The 18170-nt window shown below is 39.2% G+C and overlaps 1 protein-coding gene across 1 annotated transcript in view; it reads right to left on the bottom strand.

The window, feature by feature from the left end:
- Positions 1-139: 139 nt before the first annotated feature.
- LOC131786792 (uncharacterized) overlaps positions 140-18170 on the bottom strand; it is a 49144-nt gene continuing 31113 nt past the window's right edge. Inside the window, exons 50-77 of the mRNA XM_066164688.1 lie at positions 17443-17690; positions 16702-16853; positions 16269-16331; positions 15743-15839; positions 15187-15381; positions 14473-14603; positions 13739-13954; positions 13054-13203; positions 12439-12543; positions 11381-11488; positions 10490-10652; positions 9897-10009; positions 9334-9389; positions 9032-9117; positions 8744-8857; positions 7913-8088; positions 7484-7541; positions 6447-6637; positions 6299-6373; positions 6108-6205; positions 5545-5688; positions 4871-4951; positions 4511-4615; positions 4303-4400; positions 3608-3678; positions 2998-3063; positions 1941-2135; positions 140-1589 (exon numbers count right to left, since the gene is read on the bottom strand). Coding sequence (XP_066020785.1) covers positions 1488-1589; positions 1941-2135; positions 2998-3063; positions 3608-3678; positions 4303-4400; positions 4511-4615; positions 4871-4951; positions 5545-5688; positions 6108-6205; positions 6299-6373; positions 6447-6637; positions 7484-7541; positions 7913-8088; positions 8744-8857; positions 9032-9117; positions 9334-9389; positions 9897-10009; positions 10490-10652; positions 11381-11488; positions 12439-12543; positions 13054-13203; positions 13739-13954; positions 14473-14603; positions 15187-15381; positions 15743-15839; positions 16269-16331; positions 16702-16853; positions 17443-17690 — 3457 coding nt within the window. The 3' untranslated portion in view covers positions 140-1487. The remainder of the gene's footprint in view (positions 1590-1940; positions 2136-2997; positions 3064-3607; positions 3679-4302; positions 4401-4510; positions 4616-4870; positions 4952-5544; positions 5689-6107; positions 6206-6298; positions 6374-6446; positions 6638-7483; positions 7542-7912; positions 8089-8743; positions 8858-9031; positions 9118-9333; positions 9390-9896; positions 10010-10489; positions 10653-11380; positions 11489-12438; positions 12544-13053; positions 13204-13738; positions 13955-14472; positions 14604-15186; positions 15382-15742; positions 15840-16268; positions 16332-16701; positions 16854-17442; positions 17691-18170) is intronic.

Genomic DNA, 18170 nt, shown 5'->3' with positions numbered 1-18170 from the left:
ATGACCCACTCTGCAACAGTGCTTAGCAAAAATGTAATGCAATGAAAAACCCTATTTTCGGTTCTCTTGCTCAAAGGTAAAAAACGGTGACTCGTTAAAAAACATTCTTTATTAACGCATTCTTATGGTGCTGAAAAAAGTTAAATGCCTGCATTTTAAAAATATACCAGGTAATACTAATAGCCATCAAAAATATATATTTAAAACTCCTACATGAAATTAGTTGATTCTCCCCAGTCCATTTCGTTTAAGGTAAACTTACTATTGTAAGTGATAAACCCTGCTTAAGTCCCTCGAAACCATCCGAAACCCTACGTTAACTGCACGCAAAAGAAATATACTGACACCTTAATAGCTAAACTAGGACTAATGCAAATTGCCTTCTTAAATTCGATCCTGACTTACACTTCTCGCTGCACCTTTCAGGTGTTCCATGGACAAGTTTAACCATCACAAGGACATATAAATAAGCAAATGCTGTCTAAATAACTCAGAATCTACCACAGATCAATGAACCTGCCACTGATTTAAATAACTTGATTTACAACTACACGTACGAACAGTCAATCTACCATCGTTTCTTCTTTTTAATCCATTTCACTCCTTAGTTTGATTTTAAACGCTACCCTCAAGCAGCAGTATGCTTCCTCGTAAATTCGTTAAGAGAATTTTGTGTCAGATCAGTATTCTCTGTGTTGATAAGTTTATCTATTCTCATTGGCTATTCGCTGGATTTTGTAAGAACCAAACCATGTTTTAAAGGTAGAGCACATGGTAAGTGATCAATATTGAGCTATCTCAGTGGGGTCCAATTTTCGCATCACCATAATTGAGAGATATAGGAAAAGAGGGAATTTTCCAACAATCTTGATCGTGGTTGCAAATAAAAAACTGGTAAAAACTTATTTAGAAGTAAAAAAAATATAAACATCATTGAGTACTTTTCCACATTTGGAAGACTAGCACTGTGCACAAAGCTTTAAATAAACATTTTCAAAAAGGTACATTACATGTTAACTGATCAATTTTGAGCTATCTTGGTGGGGTCCAATTTTGACGTCACCAACATTGAGGAGTATAGGAAAGGGGGAATTTTCCAACAATTTTGACCGTGGTTGCAAATACAAAATCAGTGGGAATTTATTGAGAAGTAAACAAGATATAAATACCATTGTGTACTGTTCCTATGTTTGAAAGACTAGAACCATGCACAAAGCTTTAAATAGCCATTGTTACTAAATCAAATAACATCCATTTTACATATCAAAATATGAGTTATTGCACACTCAGTGTTTCTTAAATACAATAAATAGTTAAAAAAAGTCCATGAACGATCTCAAACGGCTGGCATCAACTAAAAGTATGCTACGCAAGTTCTACATTTTGGCAAATATTATTCAAGTTCAAATTCGTGACGGTGCTACAAAAAAAGAAAAAAAATACATATGTATATAAAAAAAACAGCAGCAACAACAACTTTCCAGTTCCTAGAGTTCATTGTGTTGCGACAAAGGTGCATTTAAACTTCTTCTCCTCCTCCTCCTATTGTTCGGGAACGTGATTACAAAACGATTCTTGTCGACGGAGCTCTAAGAAACAAAACAAGTTAACAGTGCGTTTTCCATTAAGTGAAGGTCAGTTTGAAATTGAGCAACACGAGCAGCAACCTATTAATCATATATCATACTGCGCGATATCCCGGGTTTTGAGTGCCACAAAAGAGATTCGCGAGATTCGTGGTGCCGGGAAGTCACAGTACGACGTTTAATCACTAAACGAGAGCTCATATCCGTCAAAATTTGCCATGCTTTAGTTGCTCAAAAGGTCATGTGATCCAGTCTTAATAGGTTCCTAGGACTAGTCATTTTGGCAACCAAAATACCATGACAGGAACAGTTCTTAACTATAGCAGATCACGAGCCATCAAACACGTCACTCACCGCGACGAAACTTGCTCCACCCATTAGATTTCCATGGTAACCATTTCCCGCTTGATCAAGAATGACTGAATCAGAAGTCTCGTCCATGTTGAAATGCGCTCTGACCACGCCCTTGTGGATGGGTAACAATAGGCCAGCAGTTTTCATGTAATCGGCAATCTCCGCATCTTCAACGTACACCCCCCACAGAGTCAACTGTAGGAAATTAATAAAGGGACAAGTTTATAAGTGCTTAAGTCCCAACTTAAGTTGAAATAGGCCGTTAGGCATCGAGTTTGTCGCACACGACATAGGTTGGCTAGACGATCAAACATTTGCTCATGACGCAGAACGTTAAGAAGAAAAGTTTGATCAAAAACATTTAAAAAATCAAACGGGCTCTTCCATCAAGATGGTGGAAAAAAATGTTTGATTTCTTAGCCAGAGCCTTTCCTTACCTAAGAGGTCTAATAACGTAAATCTACAACATCCAATAAATTCTTCAGTTGATGAGCAATAGAGAATTATATTGAAAAGAATCGCTTACCTTGCTCTATGCAATAATTCAGTTGTTTTTCTCAAGAGTGTCGAAAGTATACACAACATAATTTTAATTCCACCTTACTCGCTTGACTCTACTAGCTTGCTGCAGACAACAATCGACATCTGTTCCGGCGGGCGCACGTGCGGTATTTCGAATGAATAATTATTGATACGGGTACATATCGATCAGCCGTATGGATACTAACGGACGCAAACTGGGTACGAATTGTCTGAATTTTGGTACGAATCGACTGGGTACGAGACGACCGTGGGTGCGAAGCGACCGTGGTTCGAAACGACTGGATACCGATTGTTACATAGTTGGAGTAATAAGTTGTCCTGCGTAGACATCTACGATAACTCATGCACACTAACGACTCCATTCGAATAAATCGGAGCCATGGCTTTATTGACATCATTCAAGCTGTTGCAAAGTCCTACTCATTGGAAGTAACTACTCATCAACCGTGATAAATTTTCTCCGAAAACTCAGAGGGTAAATGAAAACAAAAGCAACCGGACGAGATACACTTACGTCATCCACAGTTCCATTCAGGTAGTTACTATTGTCACGCCCAACATATAGAAGATCACTAGAAGACTGAAAGAGAGAGAAAATATATTTCTAACTTCTACAAAGTCAAGGAGAGGAGAGAGAGACTAAATACGTAAATTTACAACAGAGAAAAATTTTACCCTGTGTTATTTTTTTAGTTTAATAGCTTCAATTTATTCCTTTTATCCCACTCGACTACAACGGAAATACCCTAATTTTTGAAAAAATGTGTGTTCTTCTCTAACCCTTAATCCTAATATCAGTATGCACATTCTCCATACCGTTCTCTATACATTTCCTAAGGCGCTCAAGAAGACAATTTGTTTCAACAATGGAGAACTTCTTTAGTTGGCGATCATTTCCTCTATTATAGTGACCTTAAGTGTGATTCCGGAGTGATATTGTAAGGACAAATTAGGTGCTTGTCACTCCCCATGAGTTGGTCAGGTCCGAGGCTGACAGCTCGCCGTCGTATACAGAAGTCCGACCCTCTTTGTTTGAGTTATACAGGCAGGAGTCTTTCCTTCATTTTTTTATCGCGTAACCTTAAGAAACATTAGAGATGAGCAAAAGTTACAAAGAGACCTACCCAGGTGTGTGGCAATACATCGCTTTGTGATCCAACGGATGAACCGTTCACAAAAAGCTTAAGTTCGTAGGCTGAAATTGAAAAGTGAGGGATTATTTTCTTTTTTAAGAATTACTTCATGCTAAACAATTTCAAAATATAACGTTTCGCTTCTCGTAGATCAGTATGCAAGTCAACCGTTCTTCCAAAGTAAGTATGAATGATACTAAAAGACATTGGCCTCTCAGATCAGCTTTCATCTATTACTGCGTCCGATGCATTCGTCTGTCCATCAGTCCATCTGTGTATTTGACAAATTAAGTGACTTATAAACTGATAGAGAGAAAGAATGAGTGACTTACACATGTACAGACTGGTAACTAACTGATTGCCTAACTTTCTGACTGACTGGCTAACTGACTGATTGACTAACCGACTGCCTGCCTGATTGACTCGATGGCTGACTGATTGGCCTACTAGTTAGTTAGTAGGCTTTTTGACAGATTGAATAGCTACTTTTCTGACTCTACTGACTCTACTGAGTGAGTAGCTGAGTGAGTGAATGACTGTCTAACTGACAAACTGACTGGCTGTCTGACTCACAGGCTACCGGACTGAATTATATACTGGATGACTGGCTCCCTGCCTGCCTATCTAACAGTCATGTCAATTCATTAAACGAACAATAAGGTCTGTTCATCAAATGGTGCACTTACTCTGGGCGTCATATCTGTAGGCCAGGTGATGCCATTCTTCGGGCTCAATAACTTCCGACCCTTGAACTACAGACGATCCCATGTTCCCATAGACTTGTCTGTACAGCAGATGCAACGGAATTATGATAAGTTTTCTCTTCTCTTCTTCACTGAATAAATTGTCTTTGAGTATACAGAACAACAAACAAATAAAAACCACACGTTATACCTGTTTTTTAAGTACAAGCATAGTTTGGCATCCAGACTACACACGATGGGCATGTCAGTATTGGGATAATCCGCTGCCATCCAAACCCAAGTACTGATCGTAAAACTGCAATTAGATAATTCCAAACTGTAAGGTTAAAACAAAATGCTGACCCCTTCCCCTCCTCACCCATGATTCGACTTGTGTTATTTTTGAATTTTTATTTCTCACTGCGTGAGTAACATCCTTCCTTGCCTTGGGATACAATTCAAATTCCAGTCGCTAGTTTAGTGGAGAAGAGAGTCTTTACATGAAAGAATAGAGACCAATGACGAGGAAAAGTCAAACAAAAAGGTAAATTTAAATTGTGAATGCAGGTACCTGTCTGTTAAACCAAGATTATGGATAGATGGAAGGGTTACGTGATCATCAACTCCATCAAAGTGCAAAGCTTGATTTACCCTGATACAACAACAACAACAAAAAAAAAAGATTTTTCTCCAGGTTAGAGAATGTATCTTTTCTCACAGATTGCTTATTCGGCCACAGCGTCCATCTGACTTATATCTGGACAACGACATGTTCACTGGTTTGTGTAAATGGCTGTTTCCAAATCCTTTCATAAATAATAACAAATAACTGTCGAAACAAAATGCATTGGCGCGTTGGTACCGATTGCGAAGCCAAAACTATCAGACTGGACAAAATACGAAGTCCTCATTAAAAGAAATTACTTTTGTAAGAGCCATGGTGGCTGAGCGGTTAGGGCCGAGTTCGAGGCCTGGCTGAATCTTGCTGAAGTGTTCTTGGACGAGAAACTTTACTGACACATTGCCCCTGACTGGTACGGGCGATGAAATGCTGGGGAAGAAATGTGCGCGTCCTATCCGGCTGGATAGACTACTTGGCCCGTGTGTATACATTTTTTATACTTTAAGCAATCACCTAAGGTTGGTTTCGAAAACACAATAATCATTTACGAGAACGAGCATCCGTAAAAACACAACCTTACAGATGCAGTATGGATGATGACGGGCAATGACTTATCTACTGACCTGTCAATACACCTAGCTTCTAGTCTGGACCAGATAACATCCTGCTGGCCGAAAACCATCATACCCAGTCTTCCTCCGGTGATCGTTGTATCATACACATCACCTGATTCAGTCAGCACTTTCTCGCCTTGTTTAACTTGTACTCTGAAATAAAGAATCACACGATGCGTTCTCCTCTCATTAATTATTTCTTTCACATACTCGCTACCATTAATCAATACTAACAGATTTAAGAACTCATTTATTATGCACTATGCAGCCAAGCCACTTGATACTGCAAATTTCATTATTATATTTATCGTATGTAAATAGATTATCCATTTTTGTTCTAAAACATGTAATTCAGTCTCACGACAGCCAGATATTATTTTAATAAACGACGACTTATCTCACGACTTACATATATGCCTATCATTATCATCGGAAATTACTCTGCCCATATACCTATCATTTTACCTTAGATCATCGTTCATAACATTCGAAGACTTAGGCTAGTATTTACGCAAGTTTTCGAAGTCAATTTCCTTTAGAAGAAACGAAATTCCTTAAAAAGATCTTTATACCTTATTAGACCGATGGATGGTCTGTGAAACACGTGGAAGGCGTAAGAGGTTTCATATTTCCATCCTTCCATTTTAGGGTCTTGCCATAGAAGCTTCACCTGAGAGGAAAGATAGATGTCTCTCATAACGTTTAACATACTATATAGTGCTGTATGTTGGATGTTGTTTTCGACAGGGGAGAGTTCACTTACCTGGTTAGTAGTATCTCCGGAATGCCACAGCGCTTGCGCCAACGAATTTCCAGGCCCCGTGTTTGAATCGACGAGCTGTGAAATCATAAGGGATAAGGCTACACGCAAATCATCTGCTAATTGGCAAAATCCCTCTAGAATGACTTACCTTTAATTGAACTCCTTTAATTCCGGCCTTATCGTTCAGATCCTTAAAATTACTGTTCTCTCTTCTCCACATCACCACATAGAATTTGCGGTTTGATTGATAACCAAACACCACTCCGGCATAATCGGATGAATCACTCTCCTTCACATAAAGTACTCCACTAAAGTCAACGGGACCATATCGGGATTGACCTACAGGAACACGAAGGAATATACATAAAAAGGGAATAGATAATCCTACGTGGGAACAATCATCATAATAATCCATGATATTTAGTATACAGTGGCGGTTCGTGTAAAATTTCGCATGATGAATGAAGAGTGGATATGGCTTTATTTAACCCTTTACACCTAAACAACAGTATGCATATTTTCCATACTCTTCTCTATACATTTCCTAAGGTGCTGACAAGGAGAATTTGTGCATAAATTAAGAGAATATTTAGAAGATGATCATTTCCTTAATTCTCATGACCTTACTGTGTGATGCAGGGGTTATACTGTTGGAAAAAATTTCATGTCAGTCACTCTCAGGGGTTAAAGAGTTAAGAGATCACTTAAGCCACCTATATGTATTCGTCTTTGTCGCCTTTCCAAATAAACTGCAGGATTTAACCCATTTAAATTACTATGAATTCTGAAAATCAAACATCTTGGTCACGGAATTTCCTGTGGCACAACTGAGGCTCTCTTATTAATGTGACATTGTCCGAGAGATCTGGAAGTCAGTACTCGTCTTATCGCTTAGAGTTGCCTCAAGCAACAATGCATATTGCGCAAAAGTTTCAAGTGCTTCATTGCCAACAAAAAAAGAGACTTCGACGTTTTACAACCTTTAAATATTTTACGTTATAAAGATCATAACACAACATAGCCTTCATCGGAAATTTTCAGGTATCCTCCTCTAGAGATTGTAACGAAAAAAGCTCAGTGAAAATGAATTTTCGGGTACAACACTTTCAGGTTCAGAAGCTCAATTTGTGATTTTGCTTCTAATCTTCACCACAAAAAGCAATACTGACAAACATGAACACAAACCGATAAGCATTGCAGGGTGCTTTGATGAGGTGTTAGTAATTTCTTCAACGTCAATACCCTGGGAAGGAAAACACAAATGTCAATAAACTAAAGTAGAGTATGGTAAACAAAAAAGGCGAAGGGTGGAGAACAATATAACGGATTGACTTGCAAACACCATGATGGGAAAACCATGGATACAGGATACGAGGATGGAAAAACCATAGTGGTTAGGATTGACGAACAATGGTGAACGTCCTTCGAACATGGCATAAAGTACAGGATGACAATGCTATTGGTTATTACAGTCAACAGCCCATAAATCTTTTTGTACACAACATCAACTTCTGCCTATGGAAGCCCAGATTAACCTATCACAGAAGATAATTGTAATAAGCATAAACTCATGTCCTATTTCTATTTAGAAAAGCATTATCGAGAAAGACATACCTTTTTAGCCACTCTCCAGACAGGAAGTTCATCCGAGTGTCCAGGATACAGGTCTACAGTGAAATGGTCTGTGAAGCTTGTCTTACTGAGATGTTTCACATATGGGCAGTGGTCATCGTTATCATGGACACCATCTCCATCAAAATCATCGACACAAGCATCTCCAACTGGTCTTGCTACAAACAAATAACAAGCACAAGCCATCTAAGTTGACCGGCTCATGTGACGAAGTATACATTAACCAAAAAAGAAAACTGATTTGTGGTTTTTCTTTAAGAAAAATAACCTTAAAATAATGCATTCGCGTAAAAAGCCCATGCCACACTGAAACGCTGGAAATATCAACATTGTATGAGATAATGTTCTGTCCGATTTATGTTGATCTAGGCGGATGCCCTTATAGAAAAAAACTTGCTGATCGACAACAAAACATCTGAGAAAATAAAAAAGAGCCACACTGAAACACAACGTTTTCGTGACGAAATCCCACCAGCAAATGCAAATAATCAAGGGTTGGTGCCGATGTGAATAAAAATTAAAATGTGTAGAGTCAATAAAGTTATGGAAAAAAGGAATACACCACTAGATTAAAAAAAAAAAACATTGGCTTGAGTGCAGTCTGTTTGACTGTCCAGAGTCAGATTCTTGAATTGTGTTCATTTTGCCTGCAAGTCGTTTTCTTAAGGTGTTGAGTTAGTCGCCTAGAATTGTCCGCTTTGGTAGAGGTAATATTTCAATACCCAAAACTCATGTTATCGCATCGCCTATTTTATTCCTAAATTGCTCACGAAATCATCGGTACTTCTACCTACATGGTAACATGGTATTTACCTTTCGCGTCGTAATTCAAATTAACATGTTCTTGACCAGCGTTGCTCACTAAACGGCAGTTATCATCATTATTACCAACATTGTCACCGTCCTGATCACCATCACAAGCATCTCCTAAAAATTCGTTCAAAGAAGAGAATTTATACTCACATGACTCTGTAAAGCTGTAAATATTAGTTAAAACAATTGGTAAAACAAATATTAGTTGGCACCGTTTTTCTACAATCGCACAATAAAGCACGTCCTACACTGTGCCGTTGGTCTTCTCGTCTGTATTTTACATCGTACCTACGCTGTCGTCATCAGCGTCTGCCTGTTCGCCATTTGGGAGATCAACACACTTGTCAAAACCATCTGGTACGCCATCGCCATCCCTGGAAACCAATCAATCAGATTAAAGATGGGAATGTAATGCATGGAAAAAGGTATCTTAGCGTTCATCTGATAAATGGTAAAACTACTGAGTAGTGAGAGATGATATTATTCAGAGAATTACAGAGGCACACTCGGAGAAAAAAAATATCTCCAAGTGTATGGTATTCGTCCCAAGAATCAACTTTCAGATTTTAAGAGGGAAGTGGTCGACTCACTTGTCTTTTCCAGGTCCGAAACATGCATCGCCATATCCGCTTTGATAGGCGTCAGTCTACAGGAGAAAAAAAAGTTATCGAACTTGCTGCATTTATCACTTTCCACAACTCACAACTAAAAGAGGGGCTAACGCTCGAAACGTCAGCTTAGAAAGTCCTTATGGTGGCCAATTTAGTTTTTGATAAAACAAATTGTGTGATCGTAGGATGGATTATTTCAACCCTAATTTCTCGTACGTTGCTGCGATAAGGGTTTGATACAATTTCACTCTCACCGTTAAACAATTCATATTCTTTTTCCAGATCTTACTTTAGTAACAATTAAGCCAGTTAAGTCTAGAAACACACCTAGAGACTGGAAATTGGGCTTTTGTTTGTACCATTCTCGAAGAGAGCAAATTGAAGTAGTACTGAGCTACCATCGAACAGGTGTTTTCAAAAACACGCAAAAAAAAACTGGGTCGCTTGAGGTCATTTCAATGTCAACAGCGAATCTTAAAATGTTTTGGATGCTTATTCTGCAACGTGTCGATTAGTACTCTCATGAAATAGATGAGACGTACCTGAGCTCTATTACTCACTGAAGGGCAGTTATCACAGGCATCACCAACACCGTCAGAGTCTGTATCGCTCTGGGCTGGATTACTGACTAATGGGCAGTTATCAGCAGATACTCCTGCAAAAAGAATGATAAATTAATCAGTTAATTAACAAATTAACAAACAAACAAAAACAGTAAAACAGCTAAAGAGATATCTAGAAAAACATCTAAATGCATGTTTAAAGTTTGCAGAAAATAAAAGAAAATCGTTTATACAGCTTACTGCTTAGATTTTGAAGCTATTTTGATTTTGCAGTTAACACCTCTAAAACCAAGTTTCCCTGGTACTCACTCATAGAAAAAAAATTGATAAAAGTGGCAATTATGCTTACCTTTCGTTCGCTTTATCAGCCAAGAATTCAAATAAAATCTCACATAAATTACCTACTTTTACAGGTACAAAAGCTCAGAGAATTCCCCAAAGAGTTCTAACTCTTGCTAACCAGTTGCATGAGCTATATCACAGTCAAGCTCTTATTACGCAATCATCCCATCCCTCAAGCTACGGAATAATCTGAACGTGTGTGATATTGTGTGCCAATGCTTAACTCTTACCATCGCCGTCAGGATCCGTTGTATTACATGCATCCCCAACTCCATTTCCGTCACTGTCCAGTTGGTCAGGATTTTGTTGATTGATGCAGTTATCACATGCGTCACCTACTCCGTCTCCATCCGAATCGGACTGGTCCTGATTCTTCACAAATTGACAGTTGTCCTGGAAACAACACCACATATATTAACAAAGGCGTTCGTAAGATCACCTCTGTTTGAAAGGTTTAAAAAGGCTGGATGAACTCAGACATGTCGTGTAGTCTGATCGTCCGTCTGATTGTCCAGATGGAAGGAGTGTTGTCGGTAATAGTGACTGAAATTTAGACAAGCTTGGCGAAAGCATCAGTAAAGTCGACTGGGATGATAACTTACGCCATGGTCGTCGAAACGTCCGTCACTTTTATCTATAACAATCATTCAGGGCCAGGTTGTTCAAAGTCGGGTTAAGATAACCCAAGGTTTATGTGAATTTTGATTTCAGATCTGAGGGGCTTTAAAAGAAAAAGGAATTTGATTCTTTTTGTGTACAAGTTGATGACTAAACGTTCTATAGAAAATTAGGAAAATTATCCCAAAACAGCTTTTAAAGAGTGAAATATAGGAAACTGTATTTAATATTTTACCGTGGGTTAGCACTAATCAGCCTTTGAACAACCGGGCCCAGGACTTTTCTCAACCCCACGATCAGACGAGGTTAAACGTTTTACTATCTGTCGAAAAGTAAATCACTTCTATCGAAAACAGTCCCTCAGAACTACTCTCAACCTGACGATCAGAAAACACGTTCTATTAATACTCCAGGGTTCGAAACCCTTTACTATACGAAACCTTCGACAAAGAATAAATAAAAAATTATAAATAACGGAAAAATAAAAATGAGGTTACACTCACCAATTTGTCGACTATCAAATCATTGTCGTCATCTTCATCACAAGCATCCCCGTCTGTATCACCGTCGGTGTCCTCTTGACCCGTATTAGGTACAGTTGGACAGTTATCCTGCAGTGCAATGTAGCATTAATGGATAAAAAAATTCGAGACTTTTGCGTAGCACCAAACTGGCACATGATCCTCAATGAAAGGGTTAAGCCTGCCCCTTAAACCATTGAAAAAACAAAAATACCTCGATATCCCTGTTTCGATAATATTTGATTTTGTCTTGGTTTTAATAGAGTGAGCATTAGCTGAATCACTGAAGTTAAAAAAAGTTTGGAGGCTAAATGATTAAGCGAAGAAAAGTCCTGATTCTTTTAATCGCATGAAGATTCCAACGCGGTGTGGCGATGTCAGTTGTAACTGCTATGTTAATAAACGGAATGAAAAGAGCCAAACAACAATACAGTCTTGATTTACATGTATTTCTAAAACAAATATTTAAAATTTCATCATCTCCATATCGCTTTCAACTCCCATAAAATTGCTAATAAAACAACTTACTAAACAGGATCGAGAGAGATTTGCGTTGTGCGTCGTCTTGCATTTTAAGTATTAAGTCAGCAAACTAATGGCGTTACGCCCTAAGAGCCTCTTTACATGGATGGGGAGGACCTTAAGTACGTGAGGTAACCCGCCTAGCTGAGGTTGAAAAATAGCCCGCGTTTACATACAATCTTACAACCCCAAGATCCCGGGGTGAAGTTTCTAGAGGTTGTTGGTGCACTTACGAATGTGACATGAACGCGACCCCGGCTGACAGGGTTACCTACCTGGTAGACTGGGAAACGCACCTGGGCGGGCTACCCCACCTATCATGTAAACGTGATCAACATTAAGTGAGAGATCCTAAGGCCAGACGGGTTACCCCACCTAAGGAGGTTACCTCACATACCTGGGATTACCAACCTCCTTGCAGACAGGCCTGAATGTTTGGTTTGTTATTTCTGAAACAGTTAATTCACTCCCGATTGCTGGACCGAAGATAAGTTTATAGAATTATGTGTCGTACTTACTTTGAAGCAATTTGGCAAGGTGCAACTTAAACCTACGGAGGGAATTCCATCAAGGTCTGGATCGATTTCGCACTCCTCTCCATCACCACCGTACCCATCCTTACACTAGGAAGAAGACATGGTAAACTCATTAACTTACACATATTTCATACATTCTCCCTAAATGAGAGAAATAAGATCCACCATTTATGACATCGCAAGGATATAAGATCTCACGTGAGATATTTCAACTTGAAAGCAGTCTCTGATTGATCGAATGAAATCGTGTTGCAAAATTCGGTGTGGAGTAAATTGTACGATATGAATGGATGGCTGTACTAAAGTGACAAATGAACTAAATGAGGTGGAGTTTTGGCCTGAAACATGCTCGAGCTTTTAAATTGAACTCGTATCGTGTGCTTGTTCGACTTTGACACCCCTTTAACTTCGGTCGCCATTTCTGGTTGAGGTGTATTTAAGCACAGACTTCGTTTTTATTACGCTACGTGACGAAGGCCAACTTGAATGAAAAAAATTCAGACTATTGATCTGAGCTGAAATGAAAAAAAAACCAACCTCTCCTTCGGACAATTTTTTTGTTTTTCAAGTGCAAAAAAAGTAGAAAGTTTAACCTACCCTGCACTTGAATCTTCCAGCGCCAGTCTGGGTGCACTGAGCATTTTCATGGCAAGTGTGTGAGCCATTGGTGCACAGGTCACCAGGGTTACAACCTAAGTAGCCATCACCAATGAAACCAGGATGGCAAGGGCCACACGTGAAGCTTCCCTGTGAATCAATACATATATTGATAAGTTGAAAAATGCAATAAAGCTTACATAAACCAGTACTTCTACTTCTTACAGTACTCGTTTCGTAAAAATTTCGTCTATCGGATTTATTCTCATGCAACATTGACATGAAACTGCGTACATGCGGACGGACGGACCGTAATGTAGTCGCGATCAACATTGTGTCTTATTACTATGCTACTCTAAAGTGATTAAACCACAGAAGCTCCGCAATTGTGATTCGAACATAATTACGGAGATCCTACAAGTGTACCGAATAAAATTTGCGCTTCCAAATGCAGAGTATTCAGTTAATTTTAAGAGCGTTTTCATAAAAACCCAAAACACACTTAAAATTCCTAATTTTCGTCTACAGCAATTAATAGACGGATTTTCCTTTTTTCCGCTTTATCTTCAAAAATTAGACTAAGTTTATAGAAGGCGTTGTAGTTGCGTTTTTTTCCCTTTTCAATGAAAGAGGAGATATTCTAGTCACAAAGATAAAGTATAATATCGGTATACACACGACTCACATTTGTGTTGATACATTGTGAATTTGGATCACAGCTGCTGATCCCCTCTTTGCACTCGTCAATCTCCTCACAGACTTGCTTGGAATTCTGAGCGTCTTCCAAACCGACACCCGATGGAGCGTTCCCTCTGTATCCGTCGGGACAGGCGTTACACTGGTAACCAGGGACGAGATTTTGGCATTTATCACTCTCATAACAAGGGCTGGCACGGGTGCACTGTGGAAAAATGACGATTCGTTGATACTTGAACACCCAGGAGAACGAGCATCCCATATTAACAAATTTGACATACTAGCGATCAACAGCATAAAACCAGAAAATCAAGAAACACGGTTTTCTTTTGTTTTTGGGACAATATCACTGCGCCTGAATATCGTTTCGTTCTCGACCCATTACAGCCCCTACATAATGGTGATGATTCAACCATTAGATCAATGATTTTCTGCTAACGTGTCCCTATGAATACTTTAAAAGGTCTCTGTCTGCTTTTCTACTGTTTGTTTGATTGTTTGTGATTTTTTTTTGTTTTGCTCTTTTCTTCGATGTTACAAGTAAAAGTACTGCGTGCTTTGTCATTCAGGCGGGATACGACGTCTGGTTAAAAACAACAAAAACAACAACAACAAAACAAACGAAACACATACAAAAAATAAACAAACAAACAAGCAAACGAAACAACTTCAAACAAACAAACAAAAACACAGCTTAAGTTGTGCCAGTGACACCCTTCCTACCTCGTTAATGTCGGTACAAGTCCTTCCATCACCCTCATAACCTTTAGGACACGGACCACATTTTGACTGACCAACTCCGACATTAAGACAGCTTACACCAGGAAAACAAGTACCGTTGGACAAACATGGACCTTGCGGATTTCAATTGAAACTTCTAGTCTTATGATTAAGCTAGCTAATACAGTCATGTTATTTTTTCGCTAATTTTACGAATTAATTCTTGGAAATAACCCTAAAAAAGCAAAGATACAAACTGTGACCAAGAGTAAAGGCAATATTATGAATAGAACACAGGCGAAAGGCGAAATTTGGAGATCGATGGAACAGATTTAACGAGAATAACAAATATAACCAAAGGCATCGCAGAAACTAGGCGAACCTGCTTTTTAGAAGAGTAAAAGATGCTAGCTCACAGTCACTTTTCTGGGATAAAACGAGTTAGTGACCCCAAAGATATCATAACCCTTTTTTGGTTTTTGTTTCTTTTTTCGATTATACAGCTGTATACGTCAACACTGTGTACAGGTCTTGTTCGCCACAGGTCAAAGCTCGAAATCGCATTTTAATGAAGAATGCTCCTGCACACTGTAGTTTGCATTGAGTCGTGCATAACTTTGGCTCCGCGATATATCGCTTTAAGTCCGTCACATCTCGTAATTAATCAAGAAATATCAAAACAGCCCGGCGAACTAACAAACAAAGAGTCACACTCACAGTCCTCAGAATTAAAACAAGTCTGACACATGGAACAGTTTGGGAAGCTTCCATGTTTTGCCCACTCGTTGGCAGGACATGGCCGACAACTGGTCTTCATATATGTGCTGGTGTAACCATCCTCGCAACACTCACAGGTTTGTGCACGAGTCGCGTTGTTGAAGCTACCAGGAGGGCAAAGCGTGCATGGAAATCCTGAAGAGAGAAAGGGAATTCGTTCCGGTAGTGTGTAAGCTATCTGTGCAAGCTGCTACTGTTAGTTCGCTAACATTTTCGCGCCGACATTCCCATCGTTTAAAATTTCCCATAATAATACATCACATGAATCAATTTGACGCGCAGACGATACGAGACGAACTGAGCCTCTCAATTCTAGCCGTATTCAGATTTAAAGACTTGGACGTTTTCATCAGTTTTTGACAAAAAAAAACGGCCTTGATCATTTTCTTCTTGAAAGGGAGACGTTTGCAAAATCTACCAAGCAATTTTTGGAGACTTGAAAAATGTCATGATTGTGGGCTCTCTTCGAAAACTCCCACCACGAGATCGAACCAACCTTTTCCATCACTGTATCGTCCTGGTGTACAGTCTTGCTTCCTTCCCTCAAAGCAAACTGTGCCAGGTTCACAATCAAAGCAATTTTCGGGGCACCACTACCAAGAAAAGAGAAACAATTTTTATTTAATTAAAAACTAAAATCCGTAGACCAGACTAAGTAGTAGCCGCTGAATTGAGACGAGGTTCATGGCAATGAAGCAAATGGCGTATAAAGACTCCCTCGCCAGGATTGGGTTGAATTTTTGCTGGTTTCCATAACAGTTATCTTTTGTTTACTCCTGTCACACAGACATTATTTGAAAGTAAAGTATCTTGTTCAAGAACATGATGCAACGAAACCGGTTAGGCTAGAGCTCAGTTCTGAGTTTAGCACGATGAACAATCCACTGCTGAGCTCACCACAAGAAGTTCAACCAAATATTCACCGCATTCGATGTTCGCAAGCAATTTTGACCCTGGTTAGTTTGTTTGATGCCATCCATTGACTTCGCAATGGTAAAAACAGTACTTCATAGAATACCCACCGTCGAATTGCACTTGACATGTGTACTTTCTGGACAGGGGAGTGCGGTACCATTCACACAAAGCTGAAAAAAGGACGCACAATTCATGTAATATATGGTGCTTCGATCTGACGAAGGGCAAACGCTTGAAACGTCAGCTTTGAAACTCTTTACGGTGGTCAATTTACGTTACCAACTCAGTTGATAAAACCAAATTACCTTAATATTTGTTGCTCTCGATTATCGAGCAAAGAAGTATTGCGACACTTCACCTTTCAACTTAACGTTCCTCCTGGTATTCTTATCGGGTTTTTGAGAAAATCGTGGGTGCTTTTAGAATTAAATAAGCTTTTGAAAAATCAAAGGTTTTGGTCGAAACAGGATAAAGAACCCACTCCAAAACCCTCCCACTCATCCCCAGAGATAAGTACACTACACCACTCGACCCACTTACCCATCCCTCGGGACAAGGTGAACAAGTCGCTGCGGAACCAAAGGAGAATTCTGTTGGTGAAGCGAGTCCACATCTTTCTTCAGTTCCATCTCCAACACAGAAATACCCATGAGTGCAGCCGCGACATCTCGGCTTATCCGTGGAGTTTAAAGCTAAACGTTGAATATAAAAGAAAAAAAAAATATTTATATACAGATGTCATAATTGCCGCGTAACAGCAAAATTTAATAAAAACATATTTCCATTCCGCTGTCTGCTGAAAATGCGGTGGCTATGTAGGTTTGTAAAGAAGCTAAATATGGTTTAGGTTTGAACAACTAACCCTTAACTTTGGCTAACTTTCGTTTAAGGTCACGCTAAGATGCTGTATGCTACTAAATCTGCTACATAGAGATCATTGGCAAGATAGGCCACTGAGCCACATATTCATATAACGGCAAACAGTTGACCGTGAAACATAGTCATTCCTGGTTTTTTAACGATCTACAGGCCGCGCCATCTGAGCTCATATAACAAGGATCACAATTACAGCCGTTTTTTGGCAGGTTAAACAGAGCGTTTATTCGCAATGTTTGTGGTAGATTTTGGGTATTTGGAATCTAAATTAGGACAAAAGTAATGGAAAAAAAAATTAAATTTGCACTTTTTGAATAAAATATAATTGGAGCCATTTAGCATCCAATATCTGGCGCGCATTGATAGAACAATTGTTAATAATAACACTTATTGTGAGGTACTTACGGTATTTAGATCCTGTGAGCCCAGGCGCTCTGAAGAACACCTCACCGGTGACTGGATCAGCTACCACAGCTCCGGTCGCTTCGCAAGTAGCATCAAATGTGATATTCAAAGGGATACTATCACCGCGTTTTGGCGAACCTCCATCCACAGCAAATATCAAGTACTTGTAGGTCCACTTCACAGTCTTATTGCTCCACACCACCTCGGTACCATTATTGACATAAAACTTCGTGGAATTGATGTGAGGACTGTTATATAAGGCAATGATTTAGGAATAGAAAAAGAAAAACATACAAAGAGAAGAGAAGAAAAAAAAAGAAAATTAATGAAACGAAAAATTGAAATCTTTACAACTTAATTTCCAAAATTAACACAATATCATTTGACAGGTTATGCGAAAGCCGTTACAATGTGTCTTCTAACCGTGGAGTCGAAGTGACGAAATGACGGGGGTGGAGAGGAAGGGGGGAGAGAGAAGGGGAAGGAGGGGGGTAGGGAGGGGGGTAGGGAGAGATCTGGGGTTGATCCCATCAAAAGGAATAGTCGCTTCATACCACTTAAACTGTAATAAGGTTTGTCAGAATTTCCAACTTCAACAATGGTACAAGAAAATATATAAAAGCTATTTGGAGGCACCGCAAGGAACACATTTGGAGTAAGATTGTTGAAGAAAACCTCTCTACTTAACTTACAATCTTCGATAAAACGCTACGTCAACAAGGTATGTG

The sequence above is a fragment of the Pocillopora verrucosa genome, chromosome 3 (genome assembly GCF_036669915.1).
Source record: "Pocillopora verrucosa isolate sample1 chromosome 3, ASM3666991v2, whole genome shotgun sequence".
NCBI classification, from domain to species: domain Eukaryota; kingdom Metazoa; phylum Cnidaria; class Anthozoa; order Scleractinia; family Pocilloporidae; genus Pocillopora; species Pocillopora verrucosa.
The sequence above is the reverse complement of the archived record's forward strand: the minus strand, read 5'-3'. Positions and strand labels throughout refer to the sequence as shown.